Source organism: Falco biarmicus, chromosome 5 (genome assembly GCF_023638135.1).
Source record: "Falco biarmicus isolate bFalBia1 chromosome 5, bFalBia1.pri, whole genome shotgun sequence".
Lineage (NCBI taxonomy): Eukaryota > Metazoa > Chordata > Aves > Falconiformes > Falconidae > Falco > Falco biarmicus.
In genome coordinates, this window is record NC_079292.1 from 90,157,315 (window position 1) to 90,175,433 (window position 18,119).

The window sequence follows — 18,119 nt, forward strand, 5'->3', positions numbered from 1 at the left end:
GTACATAGGCACAGCAAAACAAAGCCTTAAACTGCAAATTAAAACTGACTTCAGCTCCTGGCTTTGTCGCTGTCGTGAATGTCCAAGTCTCCTCACTGGAGTAAGCACATTGTTACTGCCTTAACACAGTGCTTTGGTTCCCCAGGCAAAATCAGGCTTCTGTAAGTAAAAATCTATTACTATTCTTTTGTTTAAAGATATTCTTCTCTTTAAAAAGCCAAATACAAATCAAAATTATTCATTGTATAGTGATTAAAATTCACTTTAAAGACGCTAGCATCCCCTCTGACTCTTGAATTACCTGCGACCTGCAACCAGATTTAATTTAAGTCCTACTTACTGCCCTCAGCCAGCTTCCTGTGACTTGAGGGCAGCTAAGCTGTATACACTAAAGTTCGTAAAACTTGGGTTTTTTTAAAAAAAAATTCATCAGACCATCAAGCCAGCCACTCTTGCCACTTCTGGAAGTTATTCCCCTTTCTCTGCCCCCACCCACAGTCACAGAAGTTGATATGGACAAAACCAGAATGAAGGCAGAGGTAAAAATAGGAATTTTAATTCAGAGCATTTAGTGTATTTACAATAGAAAGTTCCTCTGTGGTCAAGGGATGAGACTAAAGAAAAACATCCACGTTACAAATGTGTGGACAACCTGCACCTGATGCAGGCTAATTGATTTTTGCTACTTCTGCTTCACCCAGGGTAACACCTGTGAGAAAGTGATGGAGAGAACCTGGAGATAGTACTGAATGGCTCTCACACTCAAGTAGCAGTCACAGAATGCAGTCCAGGTAGTAGTGTGAAGTTATTCAACAGTTGCTAAGATACACATATATATATGTGTATTTTTATATATATGTACACATACACAGTCCCATTTGCAATCAGATCAGATTCAGCAAATCGTTTAGAGATAGATAAGCAAGTAGACACAAGCCTCCTGACCTGTGTGCAAGCACAGGTCTGCAGAGGCACTCACACTACCAGGTACACAGGTACCTTCTCACCGAGCTGCACGCACGCATTCCTTCCCACTCTGCACTTGGACAGACACACAGGCAGGTGTTTTGTTAATGCTATCTTACATGGTTTCTAGTTACAGGGAAAAAAAAAGTTTGAGAAAAAAAGCACCAACCCTCTCATCTGACTCACTGGCCTGGAATCCTTATTCCTCTTGAACTTGAGGGAAATGGGGGTGTGGAAAGAGTAACATCCTCCCGTTGTTTCTCATGAGCCACCACTTCTGGATCGCTTAATTCTTTTGCCACAGCGAAACTAGCCGATACCAAAAGGGGGCAATCTTCCCCCGCTCGCAGCAGGAGGCACATCCTCCCACCACTTCCCTTGAGTCAGGTTTAGCAATCACAGGGCTGCAATGTGAGCCAGTTCAACTGTCTGATCTTGCAGAAAAACAGATCTGCAAAAAGTCAGCGAGTACTTTACCACCCAAACAGCCAGCTTAACCAAGTCATCCTAGAAGTTTACCCAGCACATGGTGGGTGGAGCATCTGTTTCAGCAACAATTTGTCCATCAAGCAGCTGATCAAGTCACTCTGAGCTCCCGTTTCCATCTTGGTCTGAGTTCACACCTCACTTTATGAGATGCTTTCCCACCTTGGGAAAGGAGTTGTTGCAGAAGTCTGTCTTGGCTTAAAGGTGTTGAGTTACATGGTGGCTGAGAAGCAAGCCTCAGCCTTCCTCCAGCATGATCTGCTGCCACCTCCAACAAACCCAGCTAAGGAGTGTTAGAAAGATTGGGAGATACGGGAAAAGGAAGACAGAAAAGGGAGTTATGATCCTCTCTCTTAACAGGGCAACCAAAGCAGAACAGATTAAAGATGGCTGTGGAGGCTGCAAGGCTGAGGAGAGTTCTGGTTTAGCAAAGCCTCTTGAACAGCTTCACTGCAGCCACTCAGCTCCATGTGGTTAAGAACACAGCTGATGCGCTCCACAGTTGCAGCATGGCCCATCTGCAGTTTCCACAGTCTAAGCATTTCATACTGGGCATCTCGTAAACGTCGATGTTCCATCTCAATTCGCTCTAGATCACAGTCACTCAGACCCAGACGCCTCACAAACTCTTTCCACCGAGATGGTGGTACGTGATCGACTACAGTGTAGAGAATAGCAGGGTCTGTGAAAAGAGAAGAAAAAGTGTGAAAACCAGAGTTCTGCAGCCTCAAGGAAAATGCAAATAATCCAAGGCTGGATGGTGCCTTGGGATCAGGTATTACCCCTCCTGTGTAGGTCTTCTATTAAGCAGTCACACAGACTTGTGTGATGTCCAGACTTGCCCTTACCCCTCAAAAAGCAACAGGGATGCTTCCATACGCTCTTGTGTAAGGTTATGAGCAGAGCTGGGCATGCATGCTTAGGGCCTTGCTGCCACACTCCTGCAAAAAGGATGCCTTGGGTCACCATCCCAGAGGCACCAAGACTGACAGCATGTTGCCACATATGACAATCTATTTTGCTACTAGGGAAAAGGGAGAACAGAAAAGTCTTGCACAGGTGTTTAGCATATACAGCCTGGCAGGCTCTGGGCATGCTTCTCGCTTTGTACTGTGCCATGCATGAAGTATACACACAGGTCGTGCACACCAGGTAAGGGCTGTTCAACATCCTCCTAGCTGCATCTGCATAATCAGGTTCTTGTTTGCCAGGGGAAAGAGGGAAGGATGGGGGGAGTTTCACTTACTGCCTGGAAGCTGCGTCTTCCTGGCAGGTCTGACACAGTCTGGTAATTCATGGGAACTCTGCAGCAGAGGCGCAGGTGGTGGTGTTGCATTCACCAGCAATTCTGTTTCCTTCTGGGACTCAGAAACAAGGATGGAGACTTCACTTCTTTTTACCTCAGCCTGAAAGACACATTTTCTTAGTCCAGAATCACCCACAGCAGCACAATACACCCGTCTCCTGCAAAGAACCTCTAGCTTTATATAGTAAAATTTATCCAAGCTAGGTGGGGAGCAACTGCTGAGGTTTTAATTCTTCCTATATGCCTTGTTGGAGCAGAAGGCACCAAACATCTCTTTCCAGCAGAACCCAGGAAGTTTAACTCCTTTTTGGCATCAAAACACAGAAGTCTGGAAAAAAGTATTTCTTTACAAAATCAGGTAAGGCTGGGACCGGAAATCACCACCATTCTAGAAGCTCAACATGCCACCTTTCCCACCAGCCTTCTCTGTAAGGCTGTGGAAACCTCATCTCAGCTACTGTTTGGGCCCTCTTAATTGCAGTACAACACTGGACACAAAAACACACTGTGAAGCAGCACTGAGAGGCTTGTGGGGTCAAGATCTGAAGTAAAATGAGCTAAATCCTCCAAGTCTGGTGTATATAGAGAAAAAGGAATTAAGTACCAGCTAGCTGAAAAAAAAATGCATCCAGAAAGAAAAAAAAAGCAAAAAGCCAGGAGTTTGAGCAGCATCCTGTAGAAGAGGGCATGTAAAATGTTAATGACTCCACCCTCTACAGGAAAAGACTTCTGAATTAAACAGCCCTATTACTCAGCTCATTTGAAAATACAAGGGCTGAAAACAGCCCACAGGGAAAAATGTTACTCTGGATCCCAGACTAACACAGTTGAAAGCAGAAGGAAAAGTTCTTATACTCATCATCTTGCTCACCTCAGATACTGGCTCTTTGGTTGTCTGCGGCAAAGAAACTTTAAAGGAAAAAAAGAGAAAAGAAAGCAGGAATTATTTTCACTTCCTCTCATCCCAGAGAAAACGGCAAAGCAGCTATGCAAAATCCTGCCCTCAAAAAGGGCACATGCAGATCCCCCAGCAATGAGCTCACATGCCCTCTCAGTCACAGCTATGGGCATGGATGCAGAGTTGTAAGAACTGCACCAATAAGCTCTGCTGTCAAGTTCCTGTGTTCCTCTGGCCTTGCAACAAAGCAGAGAAACGGGATCCCCCTCTTTCCCCTCACACGTGTGCACATACACATCACACAGAGAGCGATGTCTATCCCAATTCATATCACTGCATTTGCGGCTGTACTCACCACAGGAGTAGAAAGACGACGCTATCCCATTTTCCTGGACCAGCTTCACTACTTTATTTACAATGTAGAGGACAGAGATAACTCCAAATATTGCAACAATGATGCCAAGGACAAGGCTCACATCTGGACAAAAGGAAGAGGGCAAATGAGTGAGTGACTGAGAAAGAAGGTGGTAGGTGCTAGAGGAAGAACAGCAAGTGAAGACATGCAAACTGCAGAAAAAGAATAGCGGTTTGAGAGAGTGGAGAAAGTAACACTTTACAAAAGGCACTAACAGAACAAAAGCCCACACTGAAAAGATTTCACTGCCCCTCAGTTCCCGCAGTACTCACTCAGCCCAGATGAAGTCGGTGAGGTAGTCACTGGGCTATGACACTGCAAGCATTCTTCTCCAATGCAGCTGAAAGAGCAAATCAGAGGTGAGCGACTGTGAAATGAAACGGCAGCCATTTGTAACAATCCTGAGTAACAGACAAGTTAAGATGAGCCTGCAAAGCAAAGCAATGCAGTGTGGCCTGTGACTGGGATTTTAGTAGGCTGATGCCTACATTCAGAAGACTGGGGGTGGCAGAGGGGAAGACCTGATTGCGCCAGAAAGGCAGAATGTTGTAAAGAGCCTTGAGGAAAATTTCCTCCCCCTGTGAGGCTTGTGTCTGCTGTCTCTCCTACTCAGTGGAGGAGCAGACAGAGAAAAAAATAAACCTCACCTGTTGCAAGGCTTGCAAACATTACTAAGTGTCAAGAAGAATCGAGGCTTACACCTGCAAATTGTGTCTTTGTTCTTTGAACCTGTAGAGAAAAGAAGAAACCATTGCTGTATTCTGGACAGAGAAAAAAACAAAAGGACAGAAATCCACTCCAAGACGGGTGGGAGACTATCCCTCTTTGAGCCTTCAGAACTGCTACTGAAAAAGATAGAGGATTAGGTCTATGTTTGAGGACAGAGCTGGGGGAAGGAGAAAAAGAAAAATAACAGTTCCACTGTCCTGATAGGTCAGGGACCTCTGTAGAGGCTTGGAAAGGGTCTAAAATTACAGTGCAGCTGAAATTGGTCTAACAGATAATGACCGTTCCAGCACAAAAGCAGGGAAAGTCACTCAAGTTCAAGTGTGACAGGAAGGGGAAATCACATTAGTCAGGCAAAAATAAGGGAGAAGTGGTCCCTGAGCAGCTGGGACTGGTGAGGAAGTCAGTTCATGGCAGGGAGAAATCACTTCAACCCATGGGACACATATCCACTCTTGTGATCTGCTATGCTGCGAGTGCAAGGGATAAGAAAGGAAAGAGCTATTGCTTCTAAGCAAGTCACAGTATGGAGACCAAGTAAAATAGGTGTGGGGAGGAGCAGACAAGAATAGCAATAGAAAGACATTAAGGTGCATGAGGGGGAGGGAAAAAGGTACCAGAACAAGCAGCATGCGTTCTGTGGCAAGAGAGGGACAGGACTAAAACTGTTCTACATCAGCCAAGAGGGAAGAAAACTGCTAAAGGGCAGCATACGATGATGACCCTGGAGGATAAACACAAGCATGGAAACTGTGACAAGATAGATTACTGAGCACCAGAGGGAACACATTCACCAGAGAGACAGCAAACCTCACGCTAGGCAGGGTAAGAGATGGGAAAGGGATCACAAGCAGCAGAATTTGCAAAGAAGGGATAGCTTCAGGACAAGGTAAGCAGCATTTACGGGACACAAACAGAATTAGACTGCAGCACAAAGTGGAGGGCAGCAAGCAGTATTTCATTAAGATCTCTGATTCTTGACTGGAGATGAGGCAGCTTGGGACAGCTGACACAGGTACTTCTCTCAGATGCCTGCACCATCCCCAGATCATGCCCAATGCCACTGGGTACAGTTCAGCATTACCTGAGAAGCTCTTTACTTTAAAACACTGCACAGTACACTGTGGTGTTCAGCAACCGACTGGCAAGCGGTTCAGCTGAGCACTGGAACCAACAGTATTTTCAGCCATTGTACTCAAAGTGCTTCCAGGAGCTGGTGAGGGAAACGCAATGAGCATCAGAAGACAAAAAAGGAAGGCGAGGGGGAAGTCTGCTCTAGAACATAAAGACCTTGTACGTGCAAGGCAGATGTACCAAAATCAAGTAGAAAGTATCTCCTCACAACAGCCAAAACCCAAGAAACCATTCAAGAACAAAAGGAAGGAAAAACCCATGATAGAAAATAGGGATTGATGCCAAGGCAGGCAAAAAATGGGAAAAGGGCACAGACAAAAGCAACAGTTGTTCCAAAACTACAATCACTTCAGGTCAAGGTGCTACAGTATCAGCAAGTGAACAGAGGACTGTTAACGACTACCCTAGTACAGTATGTCCATACTGGAGCCATATCCATGCCATACTCACAGTTGGCAATAATGCCATTGACACACAAGCTGCAGTTCCTACACTGGAAGAGATCAGATGGGCCAATCTGATACTGATTCTTCCGACAGCCGCATACAGTATCTTGCTTTGGGGTGCAGGGGGTCTCTACTATCTGCTGGAATTCTGAGGAAGGAAAGAAGAAATGATTATTCCAACCTCTTCCTTCACCTTCAACTGAAAGAGCACTGTTACGACGACAGGTATTATTATCCCCTAACCTTCCAGAAAAAGGCCAAAAAGGTGTGCAAACTGTGTATCAGACTGTAGTAATTTGCTAACTGTTATTCCTGCTGTTCCCAATCCCTTCCCATACACTGTCCTTTTGCCCATTCAATTGTACTTTTCCCAGCTTCCTCACTCACCTTGCCATCCCCTCCAACCTCCCACCCGCCACTACCACCCATTTCCCTCAGGTTCTGTAGATAACTCACCTGTACGGCAATGTGTGCACTGGAAGCATTTAGACATGGTGTTATCAACAGCTGTGAATGTGCCATTAGCACACGGAAGACAGACAGGTGCCTGGTCAGGCCGATCACAGTCTTTCGCCTTGTAGGTACCTGCAAGAAAATCATTCAACAGAGCTCTGACAGGAAGGCAAACACATTGTCTTAGGGAGGATAGGAGTCACTGATTCCTCAAGAGAAACTCTGGAGCTGATGATGTAAGGACCGAGTATGCTTGCTGTCAACAGCATGAAGGACACAGAGTCCAAAAGAAAAGACAAGGAATGAGAATTTATCTGGGTAGGGATAAGTACCAAGGAAAGGGAGCACTGATGTAGCTGGCAGGACAGAGACAGTTTGAGAGCACAGGACAGTGAAACACCTCTAAGGTGAAGGTATATTACTATACTTATTTTACGTACCTGCATGGCACCTCATGCAGCAGTGGGTCTCTCTGGGATGTAGGTACTGTCCCAGTTGACACTGCACCTGCCTCTTTTCTCTCCTCAAAGGGTTAGAGGGGTCTCTTCCATCCAAAGCTACCCGATGGACTTGCAGTGTATATGGCACTGGAGCAATTTCTACAGATTCCTTTGTCAACACACAGACAAATGTTAGGATAACCTGTAAATACAGAGGGAAAGAAAGAGGGAGAGAAACAAGGTCAGAAAACATCATATCCTCTTGCAGACTGCAGAGCTGACTTCAGCACTTACAATGAAATCTTGCTATAACAGCGAGTTCAATTGACTTAACCAATTCTGTCATCAGAACCCTCCACTGACAAGTGTGTGGGGAAATTATTTACCAAAAAAACCCCGAACAACCCATGCCTGTCATCTGTGTTATTAATAAATGCAACATAATGGTCTCTATGACAAATTAATTGTATATAAAGAAAATACTTTTTGTGATGTGTAATTTGTAGATGAAATGCCTTGAAAATCCTGCAACTTGCAAGAAAGTTTCTCAAGAGCAAGGGAATGTTTTTATTAAGGAAGGAAGGCAGACTGCCCATCCAGCAACAGATCCAGAAAGAAGGAAGTATCCAGTACTTGCAGTTCTATCAAATAAATAAACCAGATGTGAAGTCTGGAATAAGGCAGCAGAGGGGGATCTCACTGCATGCAAAGTACAGAAAACATTCCAAAACTCCTCCAGAGCAAGCCAGCCCTAGAACCGTGGGAAAGTTAGGTTTTCAACTTCTCTCCCTGTCAAACATACATTCTTCCTCTTAAACTGCAGCTGTTAACACTCAGTCTGAACAGTCTGCCACAGAAATGCGGTGGGTTTTTTCTAATTCCTTTAAGATTTACTTGCTGGTTTTTCATTTTGAAGAGGACTTATCAAGAATGTTAACAGAAATATTAAAATTGGCGTGACTGCAGTATGACTGTAAGACAGCATGAGTGTGTGTACACACACATGCGGGAAGGAACAGCAGAGCAAAGGGTTAAAAGAACAGCCTATGCCAACAATGAAAGACACCATTCCCTGGACATTGTTTTCAGGACATTATTCCCAACAGTGAAATTGAGAAATGTGCTGTTTATGACATGGCCAAAAGGTCTACACTGTGGTAAGACCACAGCATAGATGACTCATCAGCAAAAGACCAGGAGGACAGTAATGAGATTGCACCATATCACAAACACAATTCCTTTGCCTGTTGGCCCAACAGAAAAACAGACCTTAGGCATGTATTTCAAGCATGTGTTCAGGCAAGGAAAAAAAACCACCATAAAAACCCAAAAAGGTTAAAGAAAAAACAAAACCGGGAAACAACTTGGCCCAAAATTTATGGAACGTCAAGTCAGCAAGTTTCCATGGAGCAAACCCAGCTGATTACTCCCAAAGGGTTTGATGGACTTGTCCAAAAACTAGTTTGTGGTGCCATGAAGAACGCCAGAAGCACGATGAAGACTTGACAGCCAGCATGCCTCATCATCTGCACTGCACACAAGTGATCCTGGCCACACCATCTGGACATACACATGTTGGTGCTCCCAAGTATGTCGTGAGGAGTGCGTGCCAATGCAGTCTATGCATCAGATCATGTGAATGCCTGAAAATCAACTTTTTTGCGTGTGTGTGTGCATGCAAATAAATACCACCCCACCCCGTCCATACAACCTCACACTTTTACTGCACCAACTTCCCTATGTTGTAATGTTTTCCCAGCTTGCCTTTTTTAAAGTGGCAAGATGCTTAACTACATGGGCACAGCTTTAGAGTTCTGCTTCTTTTTGCTTTTTCAGCTAGGAGACTTGTAGCAAAAGCAAAGTAAACCAGTAAGGGTAAACCACAATGCTGATACCAATTTTGTGGTTGCAAGCTTAGGAAAAGATACACAAAATAAGATGGCTATGACAGCCCCACACTGTCCTGTTTCTCTCTTAAAAAGCCTTGGGGAGAAAAGGTACATACATGAAAGCAACTTAAAACCTCAGGAAGGATAGGACTTTGCAACTCTGACAAAGCAAAAACCCCATTTTTCAGACAGCACTGTCAAAGACATATGCAATAGACCAGATGAACAGGGGGAACAAAAAAGGAAAAAAAAAAAAAACCAAACCACATATTTAAATAGCTATCATTTGAGACTTCATTAGCTGACCACAGGATAAATGCAAGCACTCCAACAACTCAGTAAGAAATAAAACTTGTTTTCAGCAGCTGACAGTCTTAAAAGATTGACCACTTGCAGGAAAACAACAGATAATTCACACAAATGGTCTGACAGCCAAAATAAAACAATCCTGATTCTCTAGGCAATGATTAATCCCCAGATATAAGAATCTATACAATCGACTCGTAAGACAGATAAGTCAGCAACAGAAACAACAGAGGAAAGCTCCAAAGATCAAGCTAAAAATACATAGAAAATTAGTCAGATACACCTTCAAAACCCAAAGAAAACAGGAAAGGTATTTTCAGTTTTATCAGATTGAACAAAAGTGTGTCTGCAAGTGTAATCAAACCAGAATTAACACATTATTACTGATCAAAATCTGAGGAACAAAGAGTCACAGACCACAAGTGATTCACGAACCAGTGACTCGGCCTTCCAGAAAAATCATTCACATGGCAAAAAACCTAAAACCAAGCAAAAAACCACACACCATCACCTTAAGCAGCTCCCCAAGCCCTTCAGCAGTATACAGATTTTTACCAACGACAGACTTCATAAAATTCAGGAAATATGTGAAATTAGAATAGAATGGCCTGTTCCAGCTGGGAGGGACCTCAGCGGCCACCCAGCCCCACGGCCTGGCCACTGCAGGGCTGACCACACGCTGCAGGTGGTGGTAAGGGCTCTGACCAAAGGCCTCACCCCCCGCCAGGCTCGGGGCAGCCACCACCTCTCTCGGAAGCCTGTCCCAGCGCCTGGCCACCTCTGGGTGACGAAAGGCTTCCTCGTGTCCAGTCTCAGCTCTGAACCGCTCCCGCGTGTCCCGTCGCTGGACCCCAGGGAGAAGAGCTCAGCACCTCCCTCTCCACCTCCCCTCCCCAGGGAGCTGCAGAGCGCCATGGGGTCGCCCCTCAGCCCCCTTCGCTCCAAACCAGACAGGCCCCAAGTCCCCAGCCGCTCCTCACAGGACACGAGCCCTGCGGCCCTTTCACCAGCTTTGGTCCCTCCTCTGGGCACCTTCGAGGACCTTCCCGTCCTTCTGAAACGGCGGGGCCCAGACCTGCCCCCGGCGCTCAGGGCGAGGCCGCGCCGAGGCTGGGCACAGCGGGGTGACCGGCTCCCTTGCCCGGCCGGTGATGCTGCGTGTGATGCACCCCCGGGTGCGGGTTGCCCGTGGCTGCCAGGGCACACTGCTGACCGATCCTGAGCCTGCTGCCCACCAGCACCCCGGAGCCCCTGCTGCAGGGCTGCTCTGCAGCCACTCCCCTCCCAGTTCACACTTGTGCCCGGTGCTGCTCCATCCCAAGTGCAGAATCCGCCACTGGGACTTGCTGGATTTCATCCCATCGGCCACAGCCCAAGGCTCCAATCTACCCAGATCCCTCTGCAAGGCCTCTTGTCCCTCAGGAGAGTCAACAGCACCTCCCAGTTCGGTACCATCAGCAAACTGGTGCGGTCAGCTCCTGCCCCCAGATCACTGATAAACACACTGACCAGAACCGGCCGTAGCACTGAGCCCTGAGGGGCACCGCTGGCCACCAGGCGCCAGCCAGACGTAGCCCCATTTACCAAACCCTGAAGCCTCAAGTCACTGATCGCTGCTCACCAAGGCAGTTTAAAGGTCTTCTACAACTGAAATAAGGTGACTTTCCATTGTTACATTTATAACATGCTCTGATTCCACTTGCCAGGAGAAAGAACAAGCATCCACTAACCAATACTGCATAGAGAAGTGGACAGCGTGCATTACCTAAGCCAAATGATAATTGAAACCACCAAACCACATCATGCACACCGGTGTTTCACGTTTTTAGTGAGCGGGGACTGCCCAGGAAAAAAAAAAAAGTCAGCAGAAACTCTAGGTTTTATTTCTGAAACTGCTGCAGAAATAAACAAAACACAGCAGATAAAAACCAGAATGCTGCTTCCTTAAATGATTCCACCCCTCCTGGTGACAGCTATATGCCCCACACATTCTCCTTGGATATGAAGCAGCCCCAGGTCCTTCTTATGTCTCATGTCAGCAACTTACTGCCAGATAGCTACAGTGGGGAAAAAAGCGCTACACAAGCCCCCAAAGCAGGTACAGTGACACACAGGTATGACAGTATGACAGAGAAGAGGACAGAGAGGGTTTTGTTGGGAGCAAGACTCCCTCTTTCTACCCCTCTGGTAGAAAGCCAGTGGATGCCTAGAGGTGTCCCGAGAGGACCAAGGCCAGTCACAGCAAGCAAACTAAGTGGGAAGAGGAGGGGGGGGATTAGCCAGGTGAGAAATTACTCCTGCACACACACAGCACCTTGACACCCCACGCCTGTTCATGTGAACTAACAGGAAGGCAATACTTGCTAGAGCAGATGCTCGGGTATTAGTATTCCAAACAATTCACAAAGTATTGCCCATCACTAAGCTAATTTGTAGAATAGTTCCAAATAAGTAATTTTCAGTTCAAATCTCCTTGTTACAAAAGGATAAAGCTGACATTTTCAGAATAAAACAACATTATAAATCCAGATGTGCTGTTAAAATCCGATTAGGAGGCTTACTCTTTTTTGTACACACCTGACATTAATAATTTAATAATTGTTTCCCCAACAACAATTTATTCAACTGCTTCTCTCAAAAAAAATTCAATTTTGCAAATTCCATTTTTAAACTAAAGAACTACCTGCAAATAAAAGGCATGGCAAGTCATTAGAACTTCTCAAGCATTTCTTAATAGAAACTTCCCTTTGCTTAAGAGTTCAGCATGATACACGCCAATATTCAAGTAATTTACATATTAGTCATCTGTTAGCCTTTTTGATGAGTCATAAAAATTAGCCAGCCTGGAAGTGTGGAGGAAAATAGAGATCTTATTCAGAGTAACAGGCTACCAAAAAAATCAGGGTGCAAGATTAGCCTGATGATCTTTGACTGCTTCAGCCATTTCCAAAAGCTCTTTGAGGTTTGCATTTTAAGTTTGCTACACAAAGATGCACAGGAAACCAGAACTTCTGCTTTACACATTGAGAAATGTGTATTGAAGCAACATTTACAGGAAGCTTTTCTCATTGCTCACCAAAACCTGGAAAGGTCAAAAGAAAAATACAAGAGCTATTATTATAAATAATCCTCCATTTTCTGAAGATCAGATGGAGGAATGCTGCACTTGTCTAAAATCAGGAAACTGGTAATAACTTTCATGCAATGAAGAAGGCCTTAGAAATCTTAACTTAAAAACCATAAAAAACTGATTTATCTATAAAGATAATGGACTTCACATTACAAAATGTGTACCTATCTTTATTGTACATAAAGTTAGAAGTGTTTACCTCATATCACCAGAGATAAAGAGTGGAAAAGTCAGTAGGTGACCACAACCAGCAGAAAATAACTTTTTCATTTTTCCTTAGAGGACACAGTGGTGAACAGTGTCAGAGTCCTGAGTCCACTCACAGCCCAGTGCTTTGCCTGCCTGCCTTCAGGGCTGATTCCAGAGCTGTACAGCCTGCACAGCCTTGAAGCTGAGCGCTGCCCGAGCAAGAGCTGCGGCAAGGGTCTGCGGGGCCTCCCCTTTCAATCCCGAGTGGATTTTGAGCAGAGCACGAGTCCTCAGCCCCTGCCCACGCTGTGCCACAGCCACACTCACACCCCTTGTCAGTGACTCACTAGGTGAATTTTTTAAGAGCCAGGTAATTGTCACATGCTGAGTGAGCCCTACTTATTGCAACTGACACACTCTTGTTTGTTTTAACAGAGCAATGATGCTTTGAGATGTGCTTCTCGCTGTCAAGCTCCCAAGACCACAACAGAAAGATCTGTGTTACCAAGGGTTCAAAGGAAGCAATCGGGTAGCCAGGGATGAGGACAAGATTATGGGACAGAACACAAGACATCTGCCCCAAATAAAAACAAAACACCTTTGTGACATTTAAAGAAAATGGATAAAGAGGAGCAAAATGACAAAACTGCTTTTAGCCCCAATAATACTGCTAATGCAAAAAATTGATTACTTAGTAAAAAGTAAGGGAAAGGCATCCAAACTAACAATACTGATTGCTTGTGAGAACTTAAAATTACCACATAACTGAAATTAGCGCAGACCCAGACATCAGCATGTTCCATTTAGCTAGAAGTTGACAGTCATCAAAAACAGAAATTGAAATTAGCTTAATAAGCAGATAAAAAGTTGAATGAATCAAGCTGGAGAAAGCAATCAGAAATGCAATCAAGTGCTACAGATTATCAGGAAAGGATTTGAGGGCAAAACAGTGAGCACTGTTATGTCATTATACAAATCCATAAGAACTGAACGCAGACTGCAGTTCTGGTTCCCAATCCTGAGAATATAAATTAATCCAGATATTATACAGAGAAAGGTAATAAGGACAATCAGTGGTACAGACTGGCTGTCATAAAAGGAATGATTAAAAAATACTGGTCTATAGAACAGAAAACTGAGCAGAGGGTACTATAGCGGGCCCTAAAATCATGAATGCCATGGAGAAGGTGAACTCGGATGCCTGTTCTCTGTCCCTTCCAATGCAAGAAGTAAGAAGCATCGCGTAAAACAAGTAGGAGACAGTTTCAGAACAAATACAGGGAGGCCCTTCTTTAGGCAAAGTGTGGGACTCCCTGCCAGAGTGCTGAGGGTGCCAGAAACATGTCTGGGTTCCAAAAGCAATCACCACACCCATCAGCAGAAGAAAAAAACACACTCAGGGGTCTGAAATAGAAAGACACCATTTCAACTTGAGAATTCCTATAGTTGCAGATCACTGGAAGCCAGGAAAGTATTTTTATTTCTCATTGCTCTATGCCTGCCTTGCTCCAAAACCCCTTGCAGAAGGGTTCCACTACTGGAAACGGGACAGTAGGCTCAACAGTTTTCTTACAATGCACTTGGTAGCTTGGTTTTCAATTTTTATATAATGCAGCTTCTAACTTCAAAATTGCAATTCCTCCCTTTCCTTTCAAAAGGAATCAATGCCAGAAGCACCCTTGTGGCTATTTTGTCTTTTTTCCTTCATAAAACTGAACTGCCTTTAATAAATGAAACTTTTTTTTTTTTTTGAGACAAAAACCACACTGGCCTCAGTGAAGACAGCTGCCATTTTTTCCACTGCAAAAGTTAGGAGTGCACAGGGAAAACATGGAGGACCTGGAAATGAGGCCAAGGACACGCAAAAAGAGGAAATGCATGGAACGAGCTATAGGAAGTTTTAAAGAATTAGAGGAAACCAAGAACTGGAAAACTAGAAACAGGGCACCAAGGGAGGAAGAAAGGATGCGAAAGCAAACACAGGATGGTATGAAAAGTAAATGGAAAATAGAAGGGCATGCAACAGAGTGAGAATTGTAACACTGAAAAAAAAATATCGATTTTATGGAAAAGATAAATGTGATCTGCAATGAGCGAGTACGGTGTTAGTGAGAACTTGAAATGACATGTAAATAGGAGGGGAAAAATGTCCTCAAAAAAAAAAAAGAAATCCCACTGAAGGACACTATTCCTCCAGCATATTATCTAAGTGAAGATAATACAATGAATCTGGGGAATCCAGTTATATTTTTGTATATTTTATTGCCAATAATACAAATAACATCACATATAGTATCTGAATTACTGCAAAATATGCGCACTGCTATACTAAAGTCAGCACACCTGGAAAAGCCTATTTCTAACTGGTTTGAAATCTATGCGTAAGTCAATAGTTTATGTATCCTACCTAGGTGCCGAGATGGTAAATGATCCACAGTGTCAAGGTGTAAGCGCTCCTACTCCACAGTTCCAGCTCTGCTGCCCTGCCACTGCGAGCTGGAAGTGTGTTACCTGGTTTCCAAAAGCTTCCAAGTGCAAAAAGAGATAAAACTTCTGCAGAAGGTAACTTGGGAGTTGCATACTCACAACTTTCTGACAACGAATTAACAGCTAACCCAAGGTTACGTGTCCCGCACAGCCACATGCCAGTGCCTGCAAGCAGGTGCCCAGGTATTTAGGGATAAACCGTCTGACCTTGTAACTTTTATATCAGAATTTATAACTGTGTCGTGATGCTACCACTACTGTCACTGCCTCAAAATGCCGCTGCTGATGGTGGGTGGCCACAGCAGTCAGGTTATTCATGAAACTCTCGGATTTCTTTGACAAGTAACTTTTTCACCCCCAAAATTACAACAGACAGCTTAAAAATATTGACTCAAGCAGATTTACCGGCAAAGCTAAACTTGTTTTTAAACAAATCCGTGTTGGGGCACAGGTACAGCCCACTCATCTTGGTTTAAACGCCAGCAGAGGGACAACAAAGCTCCCTTCTAACACCGGCGACGCGCCCGGCCCGGCCCCGGCCCCGCTCGGCGGCGGCAGCGCGGCCCCGCGCCTCGCCAGCTCACGGCCGCAGGAAATCCTCCGCCATTCCCGTAAACCCAGCCTCCTTTTCCCTGGCTCGGGGACAAATCCCGGAAACGGCGCCGGCGAACCCGGTGCCCGGCGGTGGGCGGGGAGGGGAGGAGGGAGCAGGGAGCCGGGAGCAGGGAGCAGGGAGCCGGCTCCGGCCCGGCCTCCCCTCAGCAGCGCCGCTGCCCGGCGGGGCACGGGATGGCGGCCCCGGCTTCCCGCCCCTCCTGCCAGCCCGGCGCCAGCCGCCCCCCACCGTGCTGCACACCTGGCCGCTCGGCGGGAGAACACGGCACCGCCAGCGCCGCCCGCCCCCGCACGGAGCTGCCGTGAGGGAAAGCGAAGCCCCCCGCGAGCAGAAGCCGCCGAGCCGGGCTGGGCCGACGGGCAGCCCCGCCGCGGCGAGGAGGCAGGGAGGGAGCCCGGCTCCGAAAGGGCGGCGGGCAGCGCAGCCCCGCAACCGGCCGCAGCTCCGCAAACGGCCCGCTGCGGGAGCGGAGCCGCCGCCGGGGCACGGGGCACGATCCCGTCCCGTCGGCAGCGGCGATGCCCCCGCCGCCACTTACCGTCCCCAGCGAGCTGCGGGGCAGCGCCGGGCCGCGCATGGCTCTGCGGCCCGCTACGTCCCCATGGCAGGGTCCCCCCGCCTTCCGTGGAAGCCGTCCCAGCCCTGCCCAGCGCCGGCCGGAGCAGCGCCGAGCCCAGCCGAGCTTCCGGCGGCAGGAAAGGGGGCGGCCCGGCGGGCGGTGGCCCGGCGGGCGGGGGGAGGGGGGGACGGGGGCGGCCCGGCGGGCGGGGGGGAGGGCGGGCGGTGGCCCGGCGGGCGGGGGGGAGGGGCCGGGGGGGGGGGGGAAGGGGGCGGCCCGGCCCCGCCGCCCGGCTGCCAGCTCTCCGACCCCGCGACGGGCGAGCCGGCGGCGGGGAGCGACGGTGCACCGCGGCTGGCGCTGCTAGAGAACACCCGGAGAAGGAGTGAGAGGCGGCCGGCGCTAACCTGAGCGTCTCCCGGGACACGAGCGTTTCCCCCCTCAGCAGTGCTTTTCGTGTTGAGTTCCTGTCAAACTTAACCATGTAGCTGTAAAACTAACACTTTGCATCTCAACTGCCTTGTCAGCACCTGAATATTTTTAAAGAAAGCTATTTATCAACCAAAACTAGCATATTTACGCTATATATGACCATCCCGTGCTTTTTAATTTGAAACTGGCATTTTCTTGTACACTCCAATGAACCAGCTGTATTGGCAGTGCAAATGCAAGTGAAGCATATGTAACATTCTGCGCAAGCTCCACTTCATTTAATATACGCTCTTCGTCAAGGAATTTTCTCCACTCCAGGTATCCCGCAGCAGAGTCTCTGGCTTTAAGTCCAATAAGGTAATTTGAGTGGTACGGCAGTAGAAACAGCTCAAGCTGGGTGCCTCTGGGGATAGACCCCAAACAAAGCAATTATACCTTTACAATCTAAATTCCATACTCCTCTCACGATAGTTCTGACCAATAGCAATGTTAGGGTCTAGTAATATTAGGGTCTGAGGTCTTGTTCTTCAAAAGGTCTCTTAATTGTCTCTATGTGAGCAGTTTCTTATCTCTGAGGTTGGAGCTTGTGCTGAGGACTGTAGCAGCCTTCCTTGCTGCCTCATCTTCTAGCTCAAACAGGCTCTTGCAGCCCCTTTTCCATGGAATTAGGTAAAATTTCAACATATCTGGGTGAAAGATCACTTGTGGCCTAGAGCTTCAGCAAATTTAGCTACTAATTCCAGTTAACCCCAGACAGCTCTAGTCCAATATTCCTTGACAGTGTCCTCCCTTATTACCAGACATTCCTTCTAAGACACTAGTTCTCAGTCTTTCAAGGCAAGATAACATTCTCCATAATTTTATGTACAATATGATGGTAAGTAATAGGCATAACAAGATTAAACTTTTCAACACAGCCACTACTGGGTGCAACATGCATTTACAAATCCCAGTTGTGGTTGGTGACCGCCCCAGGAAGGTTTCTCACCAATGATGTTCTCTATCCTTTTTCACAATTCTGAGTACACGATGTATTTCTTTTGCATCATGGTGGCCAGTTAAGTAGATATTTTTGTCTGTTGTTCTGTGTGTATTTTAACAATTGATACAAATCAGCATGTTTTAAGTTTCTTTACCATTGAGTATTCTCATACTCAATCCACAACACAGCACTGTACCAGCTAATGAGAAGGTAACTGTATCCCAGCCAAAACCAGGACAAAATAATGAGGGCCACACAG

At 46.5% G+C, this 18,119-nt stretch overlaps 1 protein-coding gene across 2 annotated transcripts; it reads right to left on the reverse strand.

Annotated features, from left to right (window-relative positions):
* Positions 1–540: 540 nt before the first annotated feature.
* Positions 541–16,594, reverse strand: LOC130150261 (tumor necrosis factor receptor superfamily member 1A-like). Of its 2 annotated transcripts, XM_056341003.1 has the most exons (10): positions 16,426–16,594; positions 7,271–7,472; positions 6,834–6,962; positions 6,382–6,525; positions 4,719–4,800; positions 4,344–4,411; positions 4,012–4,134; positions 3,630–3,667; positions 2,699–2,858; positions 541–2,134 (listed from the first exon to the last, which is right to left on the reverse strand). In XM_056341003.1, the coding sequence occupies exons 1-10, from the start codon at positions 16,462–16,464 to the stop codon at positions 1,833–1,835; spliced, it is 1,287 nt and encodes a 428-aa protein (XP_056196978.1). In that variant the 5' UTR covers positions 16,465–16,594; the 3' UTR covers positions 541–1,832. The 2 variants fall into 2 exon arrangements, with proteins under 2 accessions (XP_056196978.1, XP_056196977.1); XM_056341002.1 differs by lacking the exon at positions 16,426–16,594 and having other exon boundaries at positions 7,271–7,541.
* Between the last annotated feature and the right edge of the window lie 1,525 nt (positions 16,595–18,119).